At 48.0% G+C, this 12,211-nt stretch overlaps 1 protein-coding gene across 1 annotated transcript in view; it reads right to left on the reverse strand.

Annotated features, from left to right (window-relative positions):
- Positions 1-12,211, reverse strand: part of LOC140207438 (uncharacterized) — a 125,200-nt gene that overhangs the window by 3,552 nt on the left and 109,437 nt on the right. Inside the window, exons 17-21 of the mRNA XM_072275961.1 lie at positions 11,774-11,945; positions 11,609-11,674; positions 5,162-6,896; positions 3,801-3,887; positions 3,475-3,645 (exon numbers count right to left, since the gene is read on the reverse strand). Coding sequence (XP_072132062.1) covers positions 3,475-3,645; positions 3,801-3,887; positions 5,162-6,896; positions 11,609-11,674; positions 11,774-11,945 — 2,231 coding nt within the window. The remainder of the gene's footprint in view (positions 1-3,474; positions 3,646-3,800; positions 3,888-5,161; positions 6,897-11,608; positions 11,675-11,773; positions 11,946-12,211) is intronic.

Genomic DNA, 12,211 nt, shown 5'->3' on the forward strand with positions numbered 1-12,211 from the left:
GAGCAGACAGGTAGTGCAGAGCACCCCTTTAGCCATTCCCCCGAATAGTGAGTTTACCATCCTGGATACTGTTGGCGGAGACGACCGACCAGGTGTGAGCCACGGTGGCAGGGCCTCCGGCACTGAGTCTGACCCTGTGGTGCAGAAGGGTGGGACGGAGAAGAGGAGAGTTGTCGTCATTGGAGACTCTATAGTCAGGGGAGCAGACAGGAGATTTTGTGGACGTGAGAAGGACACCCGCATGGTTTGCTGCCTCCCGGGTGCCAGGGTCCGGGATGTCTCTGACCGGCTGCACGACATCCTGGTACGAGAGGGAAAGCAACCAGAAGTCGTGATACATGTTGGCACCAACGACATGGGCAGGAAGAGGGATGAGGTCCTAAAGTGTGAGTTTCCGGAATTAGGCAGAAGGCTGAAGAGCAGGACCTCAAGGGTGGCGTTCTCAGGATTGCTGCCAGTGCTACCTGACAGTGATGGTAAGAATTGGAGGAGATGGCAGTTGAATGCGTGGCTGAGGAGTTGGTGCAGGGAGCAGGGTTTTAGATTTTTAGATCATTGGGATCTCTTCTGGGGAAAGTGGGACCTGTACAGATTGGATGGGTTGCACCTGAACTCGAGGGGGAGCAATATTCTTGCAGGAAGGTTTGCTAGCATGGTTCGGGAGGGTTTAAACTAATTTGCGAGGGGGATGGGACACAGAGCGATAGAGCAGTGAAAGAAGTGCATGGAGTAAAGCCAGACCTAACATGCAGAGAGGCTTTGAGGAAAGATAAGCAGAATAAACGGTGTAAAGACAGTAAGGTAGAAGGGGCTGAAATGTGCGCACCTCAATGCAAGAAGCATCAGGAACAAAGGTGATGAACTGAGAGCTTGGATACATACATGGAATTATGATGTAGTGGCCATTACAGAGACTTGGCTGGCTCCAGGGCAGGAATGGATTCTCAATATTCCTGGATTTCAGTGCTTTAAAAGGGATAGACAGGGCAGAAAAAGGAGAGGAGGGGTGGCATTACTGGTCAGGGATACTATTACAGCTACAGAAAGGGTGAGTAATGTACAAGGATCCTCTTTTGAGTCAATATGGGTGGAAGTCAGGAACAGGAAGGGAGCAGTTACTCTACTGGGGGCATTCTATACACCCCCTGGTAGCAGCAGAGATACAGAGGAACAGATTTTGGAAAGGTGCAAAAATAACAGGGTTGTTATCATGGGTGACTTTAACTTCCCTAATATTGATTGGCACCTGATTAGTTCCAAGTGTTTAGATGGGGCAGAGTTTGTTAGTGTGTCCAGGATGGATTCCTGTCACAGTACGTGGACAGGCCGACCAGGGCGAACGCCATACTAGATCTAGTACTAGGTAATGAACCGGGTCAGGTCACAGATCTCTCAGTGGGTGAGCATCTGGGAGACAGTGACCACCGCTCCCTGGCCTTTATAGTTATCACGGAAAAGGATAGAATCAAAGAGGACAGGAACATTTTAAATTCGGGAAAGACAAATTATGAGGCTACAAGGCTAGAACTTGTAGGTGTGAATTGGGATGATGTTTTTGCAGGCAAATGTACTATGGACATGTGGTCGATGTTTAGAGATCTCTTGCGGGATGTAAGGGATAAATTCGTCCCGGTGAGGAAGATAAAGAATGGTAGGGTGAAGGAACCATGGGTAACAAGTGACGGGGAAAATCTAGTCAGGTGGAAGAAGGCAGCATACATGAGGTTTAGGGAGCAAGGCTCAGATGGATCTATTGAGGAATATAGGGAAGTAAGAAAGGAGCTTAAGAAGGGACTGAGAAGAGCAAGAAGGGGGCATGAGGAGGCCTTGGCGAGTAGGGTAAAGGAAAACCCCAAGGCATTCTTCAATTATGTGAAGCAAAAAAGGATGACAGGAGTGAAGGTAGGACCGATTAGAGATAAAGGTGGGAAGATGTTCCTGGAGGCTGTGGAAGTGAGCGAGGTCCTCAATGAATACTTCTCTTCGGTATTCACCAATGAGAGGGAACTTGATGATGGTGAGGACAATATGAGTGAGGTTGATGTTCTGGAGCATGTTGATATTAAGGGAGAGGAAGGGTTGGAGTTATTAAAATACATTAGGACAGGTAAGTCCCTGGGTCCTGACAGAATATTCCCCAGGCTTCTCCACGAGGCGAGGGAAGAGATTGCTGAGCCTCTGGCTAGGATCTTTATGTCCTCGTTGTCCACGGGAATGGTACCGGAGGATTGGAGGGAGGCGAATGTTGTTCCCTTGTTCAAAAAAGGTAGTAGGGATAGTCCGGGTAATTATAGACCAGTGAGCCTTACGTCTGTGGTGGGAAAGCTGTTGGAAAAGATTCTAAGAGATAGGATCTCTGGGCATTTAGAGATTCATGCTCTGATCAGGGACAGTCAGCATGGCTTTGTGAGGGCAGATCGTGTCTAACAATCCTGATAGAGTTCTTTGAGGAGGTGACCAGGCACATAGATGAGGGTAGTGCAGTGGATGTGATTTATATGGATTTTAGTAAGACATTTGACAAGGATCCATAAGACACAAAGGTTGGTGGTGTTGTAGATAGTGTAGAGGATTGTCAAAGATTGCAGAGAGACACGATAGGATGCAGAAGTGGGCTGAGAAGTGGCAGATGGAGTTCAACCCGGAGAAGTATGAGGTGGTACACTTTGGAAGGACAAACTCCAAGGCAGAATATAAAGTAAATGGCAGGATACTTGGTAGTGTGGAGGAGAAGATGGATCTCGGGGTACATGTCCAGAGATCCCTGAAAGTTGCCTCACAGGTGGATAGGGTAGTTAAGAAAGCTTATGGGATGTTAGCTTTCATAAGTCGAGGGATAGAGTTTAAGAGTCGCGATGTAATGATGCAGCTCTATAAAACTCTGGTTAGGCCACACTTGGAGTACTGTGTCCAGTTCTGGTCACCTCACTATAGGAAGGATGTGGAAGTATTGGAAAGGGTACAGCGGAGATTTACCAGGATGCTGCCTGGTTTAGAGAGTATGCATTATGATCAGAGATTAAGGGAGCTAGGGCTTTACTCTTTGGAGAGAAGGAGGATGAGAGAAGACATGATAGAGGTGTACAAGATAATATGAGGAATAGATAGAGTGGACAGCCAGTGCCTCTTCCCGAGGGCACCACTGCTTAATACAAGAGAACATGGCTTTAAGGTAAAGGGTGAGAAGTTCAAGGGGGATATTAGAGGAAGGTTTTTTACTCAGAGAGTGGTTGGTGCGTGGAATGCACTGCCTGAGTCAGTGGTGGAGGCAGATACACTAGTGAAGTTTAAGAGACTACTAGACAGGTATATGGAGGAATCTAAGTTGGGGGCTTATATGGGAGGCAGGGTTGGAGGGTCGGCACAACATTGTGGGCCGAAGGGCCTGTGCTGTGCTGTACTATTCTATGTCCTATGTTCTATGTTCAGGCACCCAGTGACTATAAACACAAACTCCCACAGTCTGGCCTTTACCGCAGTTTCTGTATTTTACACTCCGGGTTCCTCAGAGCCGCAGACACCAGTTTCACTCCTGAATCTTCCAGTTTATTACCACTCAGATCCAGCTCTGTCAGTGATGGGTTTGTACTGAAAGCAGACGCGAGATCCTCAGCACCAAAATCTGTGAGACCAACCTCGTCCAGCCTGCAGATAAAAGAGAGTGAGTGTGAAGGACACATAGAGACAGAAGACGGTACAGATCCCCACTGTTTATCAGTAACACAATTACTGATCACATTAATGTTCAGTGTCAGACACCCAGTGACTGTAAACACAATCTCCCACAGTCTGGTACTTACCCCAGTTTCTGTATTTTACACTCCGGGTTCCTCAGAGCCGCAGACACCAGTTTCACTCCTGAATCTCCCAGTTCATTCTCCCCAAGTCTAAACACAAACAGACAAACTGATGAACAAAGTGATTCAAACCGTGGGTCTGAGGGAATTTCTCTCACTCGGATATTTCAGGAAACATTAAACCCTTCAGTAAATCACTGATCGGAGTTCCCATCACTGTCAATGTCCCTCACTGCCCAGCTCCAGGGTATTCACCGAATGTCAGTAATTTAGTCTGTCGGTGTGACCCTGTAAACTCCACATATTCTGTCCCATTCCCTAATGGTTAGAAAAGTGTTCCTGACGTGAGCGGGTCGGGAGATACAGGGTTGAAGGGGAGTAAGTCCCACAGTGAAGATTTGTCAATGGGGAAATGTCCACAGACCCCACCTGAGAAAAAAGGATAGGAAGACTGAACTTGAAGGAGGGAGGGGGATGGGGAAGAGAGATCCCACAGGAGGAAGGGAGATAGGGAATATAGATCCCATAGGAGGAAGGGGGATGGGGAAGAGAGATCCCACAGGAGAATGGGGGATGGGGAACAGCCATCCGACAGGAGAAACGGGGTGAGGAAGAGATATACCTTGGCAGGAAGGGGATGGTGAAGGAAGATTCCACATATTGAAGCGGAGATGTGGAAGAAAGATCCCACAGGAGGAAGGGGGATGGCGAAGTGGAAAGGGTTGGGGAAGAGAAATCCCTTAGGAGGATCGGATGCTGAGGTAGGTCGCTTGTATGCTGAAGAGCCCATAATCAGCAGAGGACATCTGGGGCGGGGTCGTGCACATAGTCACACAGGTGGACTGATGGTGATAGTCACACACGGGGAAGGGCAGAAGGAGGATAATCTCACAGAGGTAAGTCTCTCCCTCTCACTGGGATGGTCCGCTAATGGTCTCTTTTCTCTGACCGGGAAGACTTTGTAAAGCTGGGACAGACCGGTGATGGTCTCCCGTCAAACACCGAGAAGTGGATGTAGAGTCTGTACGGTCGTTTGTCTTTCTCCGGAATGGGGTGTGAATCTCTGACCCACCTGCTGCAGTCAGTGTCACTCTGGGTGTCAGTGACAGTGAGAAGGAACATTGTCGATGGACGTGTCACAGGCAGCGAGAAACACGGCCATTCCTGTGATTTATTACCATTAAACCAATGGTCGTTGTTCACTGATCTGATGAAGTCTCCAACATCCCTTCACAAGGAACCACAGAACCGTCCCGTCGTTGGGGATTTACTGACCGAACCCTGGGCATTTGTCACAGTTCCTTACATTGAAACAACACAATGGAACAGTTTCACAGTTCAGATTGAGAGATAAATTCTGATACCTCAGCTCCTGGCACTTGTACAGCCCGGGTCCCAGCCGCTGGATTCCTTCACACTGAATGTGGCAGCGAAACAGGTCCAGCAGTTTTATTGTATCACAGAATCTGATGACATGAGACAGGACCGCGCAGTCAACCGGATTCAGTGTCATTTCACGGAATGAAAGTGTTTCCACAGATCCCAGTGCGGCCTGAGCCAGTCCACTATTCTGAGACTCAAACAGGTAGTGCAATGTGTTCAGGAGGCTCCTTTTACCAGCTTCACTGCTGTTTCCACTCTGGCGTTTAACCTCCTCCTTCACCCAGTCAATCACCCGGCAGGTTGTTTGATGAGGAAATGGGCCCAGAAACTCCTCCAGGCCCCGAGCTGTCATTGGGGAGGAGAGACCAGCAACAAAACGGAGAAATACCTCAAATCGCCCATCTGTCCTGCTGTGGGCTTCAGTGAGGAATTTCACAATATCCCCGGGATGTGGATTCAGGAATTGTGAGACTGCAGCTATAAACTCTTGGATGGTGAGGTGTGGGAATGTGTACACCACACTCCGGACAGAATCCTCTCTCTCCAAAAGCTCCATCAGGAACCCGGACAGGAACTGGGAAGGCTGCAGATTGTAGTTGATCAAATCTCCATCTGTAAACACAATCTTCTTATCGAACACTCCTCTGAAGGCCATCTGACCAACCCTGAGTAACACATCACGGGGGTTCTCTATCTCACGGCCGTGGTTTTTCAGGACGTTGTAAATATAGTAGGAATACAGTTGGGTGATGGTCTTGGGAACTCGCTGCGGGTCCCTGACTTTTTGTGTGAAGAAGGGGCCCAGTGCCAGAACGAGGATCCAGCAGTAGGAGGGGTTGTAGCTCATGGTGTACAGGATCTCGTTCTCCTTCACGTGTTTGAAAACAGCTGCTGCCACTGTCTGATCTTCAAAATGCCTGATGAAATATTCCTTCCGTTCCTCACCAGAAAATCCCAGGATTTCAGCCCAGACACAGATATCAGCCTTTTCCAATAAATGTAACGCAGTGGGGCGGGTGGTCACCAGCACTGAACACCCTGGGAGCAGCTTGCCCTGGATTAAACCGTACACAATGTCAGACACTTCACACCACCACTCTGGATCTGAGCACTGGTGCTTGGGTTCTGTATCTCTCCGACTGTCAGCAAAATCGATTCTGTGTTTGAATTCATCCAAACCATCCAATATAAACAGCAATCCCTCTGGGTTCTTCCAGACCTCTCTGAGTAAATTCCCAAAGTGAGGATACTGATCCAGAATCAGTTCCCTCAGGTTTATTCTGCAGTTAATAGAGTTTAAATCCCGGAACTTGAAACTGAAGACAAACTGGAATTGTTGGTATATTTTCCCTGTGGCCCAGTCATAAACAATCTTTTGAACCATTGTTGTTTTTCCAATCCCCGCAACTCCAGCCACTGCTGCTGAACTCCCAGATTTGGAGTTACTCCGGGAAAAGCTGCTCTGGAACAACCGATCTGTCCGGAGTTTCTCCAGCTCTCTGCGGAGATGTTTCACTCTCCACTCCTCGTGGTCTCTGCCTCTTGCCAGCAGCTCATGTTCCACCAGTGTCCGATCTCGAACAGTAGAAATGACCGTGAGCTCAGCGTATCGATCAACCAGCTGGAAAACCTTCACCTTCTCCCTCATCAGGATCGTGTTCACTCTCAGTGTTTCAGTTTGTGCCCGCAGAGTCTCCTTGTGCTTCTGTTGAACATCTTCCATGGGAACAGACAGTGGACAAACTGTTAGATGCCTCAACTCAGAATTAAGTATTTAAGTACGCAAGAGTTAGCTCAACACTATTGCATTAATTGCATTAATCAATGGATGTTCGTACAGTGAAGTAAATTTTGATTAACAGACCCCAAACTAGACAGAGAGGCGCGATCTTGATAAACACCAGATCATCACATTTCCACATTAATTGTGCTGTGAACGTTTTATTTTTCTTGGTAGTTTACTGACCCCCGACTGTCCCGTACTGGACAAACCCAAGTACCGCCACAGACATGATGGTTCCTGTGGAAGAAACTTTTAATCCCCAGTGTTGATGTAGCGGATGGAGATGGAGAAAAGGAAAATGGGCATTCTGTCAAAGGAACAGATCAGGGAATCACAGCTTTCCCTCCCAGGGTCACTGATTCAAAATGCAAAGAAGTTGCTTTGCTGATCAGCACGTGCACATTGGGGGGTGGAGGGAGGGGCGGTTGGGGGAGAAAATGTCCGTGTCTTGTTCAGGAGATTGAGATAGTCAGCATTTTGACACAAAACGCAGACAATTCCGTCTCCCCCCCTCCCCGTTCCATCATTCCATCATCACAGATGCTGCTCAGGTCACTGAATTCCTCCAGAAAATGGCTTGAGACGGCAGATCTGCAGTCTCGTGTCTCTTAAGGAGTGTGTGTTGCAAATGCTCAACAGATTCAAGATTGAAGATACACAAGTATAAAGGAGAAGGAAATAGTTGTTATTCCGGATCTGATGCAGCACCAAAAACTCAAACTAAGAACGCAATGAAAAACACAATCAATGTAGATACCTATGATACAGGAGCCACTCTGACTTCAAGTGGTTCAGACAGGAGCCTCGTGGGAGAGGGGCAAACAGCCCATAGGCGGGATAGGTGGGATCATTCCTGATGCTGCTGGCCATTTTCTGAAGCCTTCCTGTATATACGTGCCTGATGGAAGGAAGGCTAGGGGTGCTGGTGATGCGTTGGGCAGTTTTGGCTGGCCTTTGTAGAGACTTCCAGTCCGCCACAGTTATGCAAAAGAATGTTCTCGACCCGAAACGTTGACTGTACTTTCACCATAGATGTTTCCTGGTCTGTTGGGTTTCTCCATCATTCTATGTGTGTTAGTCTATAATTTCAATTCATTTGCCTTCATCCCTCCTTTATGCTTTTTGTTGCCTTTTGTTAGATTTTAAAAGCTTCCCAATTAACTAACTTCCCACTCACTTTCGCTACGTTATATACTGTTTCTATTTCCTTTATACAGTCCCTAGCTGCCTCCTAAGGGTACATTTGCATTAATCTCCCTGATAAGATCTGGTCTCACAGTGAGTCAGAAACCCTGTTAGGCGTGTGTGAGCTCTCACAGTGTGTCAGGACCCTGTCAGGGGTGTGTGTGGTCTCACAGTGAGTCAGGACACTGTCAGGGGTGTGTGTAGTCTCACAGTGTGTCAGGACACTGTCAGGGGTGTGTGTAGTCTCAGTATGTCAGAACCCTGTCAAGGGTGTGTGTGGTCTCACAGTGTGTCAGGACACTGTCAGGGGTGTGTGTGGTCTCACAGTGTGTCAGGACACTGTCAGGGGTGTGTGTAGTCTCACAGTGTGTCAGGACACTGTCAGGGGTGTGTGTAGTCTCAGTATGTCAGAACCCTGTCAAGGGTGTGTGTGGTCTCACAGTGTGTCAGGACACTGTCAGGGGTGTGTGTAGTCTCAGTATGTCAGAACCCTGTCAGGGGTGTGTGAGCTCTCACACTGTGTCAGGACCCTGTCAAGGGTGTGTGGGGTCTCACAGTGTGCCAGGACCCTGCCAGGGGTGTGTGTGGTCTCACAGTGTGCCAGGACCCTGTTAGGCGTGTGTGAGCTCTCACAGTGTGTCAGGACCCTGTCAAGGGTGTGTGGGGTCTCACAGTGTGTCAGGACCGTGTCAGAGGTGTGTGGGGTCTCATAGTGTGTCAGGAACCTGTCAGTGGTATGCGAGGTCTGATAATGTGTCAGGACCCTGTCAAGGGTGTGTGGGGTCTCACAGTGTGCCAGGACCCTGTCAGGGGTGTGTGTAGTCTCACAGTGTGTCAGGACACTGTCAGGGGTGTGTGTAGTCTCAGTATGTCAGAACCCTGTCAAGGGTGTGTGGCATCTCACAGTGTGTCAGGACCGTGTCAGAGGTGTGTGGGGTCTCATAGTGTGTCAGGAACCTGTCAGTGGTATGCGAGGTCTGATAATGTGTCAGGACCCTGTCAAGGGTGTGTGGGGTCTCACAGTGTGCCAGGACCCTGTCAGGGGTGTGTGTAGTCTCACAGTGTGTCAGGACACTGTCAGGGGTGTGTGTAGTCTCAGTATGTCAGAACCCTGTCAGGGGTGTGTGGCATCTCACAGTATGTCAGGACCGTGTCAGAGGTGTGTGGGGTCTCATAGTGTGTCAGGAACCTGTCAGTGGTATGTGAGGTCTCATAATGTGTCAGGACCCTGTCAAGGGTGTGTGGGGTCTCACAGTATGTCAGGACCGTGTCAGGGGTGTGTGGGGTCTCACAGTGTGTCAGTACCCTGTCAGAGTCACGTGGGGTCTCACAATGTGCCAGGACTCTGCCAGCGATGTGTAGGGACTCACAATGTGCCTGGACCCTGCCCTGGTTGTGTGGTGTCTCACAATGTGACAGGACCCTGTCAGGCGTGTGTGGGTCTCCATTCAATGTATTTGGCTGTGATTGGGAGCATAGGAAAACATTGATTGTGTACATATTTACTTTAGAGAATGTGACAGTGGTAGGTATGATGCTCTTCAATAATCAAGGAGTGTATCTGTTTCGTATTCAGAAATGGTTGTGGGAATTTCACTGTCGTGTCTGTTCCCTCGGCAAACAACATGAGGAATAGTGAAGAAGAATCTTGTAGCGATTTACCAAATCAATGGTGCAGGGAAACTGAGGGGTTTCATTGACCGGATGTGGACTAGAACAGCTTTAACAGAGGTGACAGAGACGTTAGTAGTTTGTAAACTTCCTGATTCGTCTGTCTCTGATCCCATATTTAAATTATTATCTTTGGGATTTGTTATTGTAAATGAGAGAGACTGAACCAGCGTTCTGGCCGAGATTCCTTATATTTCTGTTAAGTGCTTCGAATAATCAGTTAAAACATGCGCTGATGCAATATTAATAAATTTTGTGATATTTGTCTTTCCTACGCTCTCTCCTCTGTTAAATATGCAGTTGAGTGATCCAACTCAGTCTGCAATGATGAAGCCTCACAATCTCTGAGCTCATGCACTGCCCCGGGCTCTATTTTCACTGACATGATGGGCTTATGGATGCAGTGAGCTTCCCATCCAGACGGTCACAATTCAACTAATTGCAATATTATTTATAGACATTTTCAGTTCTTAGCACCTTCCATGCCGCGATCCCACAACGCTCGGTTTCTCTGTCCTAATTCCCATCTTTGACCCTTCCACAGTGTCCATCACACAACACCGGCAGTCATGAATTTCAGCTTCTGTGGACTGAGCTGAGGAATTTGTCCCCCAATCTCACCCTCTCTAACACTGTAACAGTGTTTGTACTGGGGAGTGCAGATGTGAACACAGCGGTGTTCATATGCTGCTCTGTGGTTGAACAGACCGGTTGGGATGTTACCTGCTTTTCTAATTAAAGTGATGCTATTATTACTATTCTGTGACTGGAACTTCAGCGGACGCCCAACTCTAAGAAAGGATAATCTGCAGGAACTGGGGGAGTTTAGAAAATGGTTAAGGATGAGGCTGTTCAGGAGGGGGCAGTGGCTGGCAAGAGAAGGTTTTGACTTTTTGGTGCGTTTATTTTTCTATTCTCTGGATCACCCCCTTCTCCAGCCAGACTCCGGTGGAGATCTGTGGTTGCAGGTCCCAGAGCGGTGTGACCACTTTAGTCAAACTCGCCAGCTCTCTGCCTCTTTCCTCAAAGTGTCCTTTGAAAACTCTCCCTCTAGCAAACACGTTTCCCTGTATCTCACTGTGTTCTCTGTCACAGTGCCAACATTTACCTGGTCAGATCTTTGTGGCTCAACAACTTAACCTCCCGACGTAAAGTACCACCGTTGGTGGAAACAGAGGTCAGGTTTCAACATTATAAACTCTGCTTCAGCCTCATCAGGGCCATTGCGTATCTTTCCAATTTCCCCACTACCGGAGGGATGTTGAGGCTTTAGAGAGGGAGCAGAAGAGGTTTACCAGGATGCTGTCTGGTTCAGAGGGCATGTGCTATCATGAGAGGCTGGAGAAAAATGAATTGCTTTCTCTGGATCATCGGAGGCCGAGGGATCTGACACAGGTTGACAAAATTATGAGAGGCTTAGACAGAGTGGACAGAGGGAATCGGTTTCCTGGGGTGCAAATGTCTATCACTAGGGGCCTGCAGTGAAGGTGAGAGGGGGTTGGATTAAGGGGGATGTGAGGAATAGTTTTTTTTTAAAATCAGAGAGTCATGGATGACTGGAATGCACTGCCTGGTAAGGTGGGAGAGGCAAATTGTTAGATACTTCTAAGAGACGTTTGGACAGGCACATGGATATAAGGAAGATGGAGGCATATGGACATGGTGTAGGAAGGAGAGATTAGAGTTTGGGTATGTTTGATTTACTTCTTAGCTGTTTCGGCACAATATGATAGGCCGAATGGCTTATCCCCATCTTATACTCTGCAATGTTCAATGCACGGTCACTTACCTTTCAACTTACTGAGGACCTCTAGTAAAAGTTGAGCGGGAATTGGTCGAGGGGAGGGATCACAACCTGTTTAAATTTAAACAAATTGAGGAAATGATTTTTGTAAAATTTTTAAGTGTGCTGTGCTGCGATCCAAATTTAAATTAATCTCTGATATTATCTCACCATATGTCTGTATTTCCTTCAGTATTTTGTCCAAATTTGGGACACAATTCCGTATTTTCACAAAGGTGTCCCACATCACCCTCCGGGCGCGGGAGCCTTTCTCCATCACCAGGCTCAGGAGGAGTTTAGAACTGTCCGCCCGCTCTCCCTTATCAGCGAGATCAGAGATTTTCTGTGAAGAGTAACAGTGAACATATTGGGGTCTGACAGATTCACACAGAGAATGAGAAGTAAGTGATGTGCTCTGTAACGGGATCACACTGAGCAGTCACCCGGACGGGTGCTGATCCTGTCTGGGCACGGACTGTACATTCTGAGTGCAGAGCACACGGAGGGACATTCACCGTGAACCTGGTCCACCAGTCAATGAGATCCTGGCTGGTCTGTGACCGCTTCATTGACCTGGCTCCAAATCCATAAATAATTCCTCACCAGATT

Source organism: Mobula birostris, chromosome 13, assembly GCF_030028105.1.
Source record: "Mobula birostris isolate sMobBir1 chromosome 13, sMobBir1.hap1, whole genome shotgun sequence".
NCBI classification, from domain to species: Eukaryota; Metazoa; Chordata; class Chondrichthyes; order Myliobatiformes; family Myliobatidae; genus Mobula; species Mobula birostris.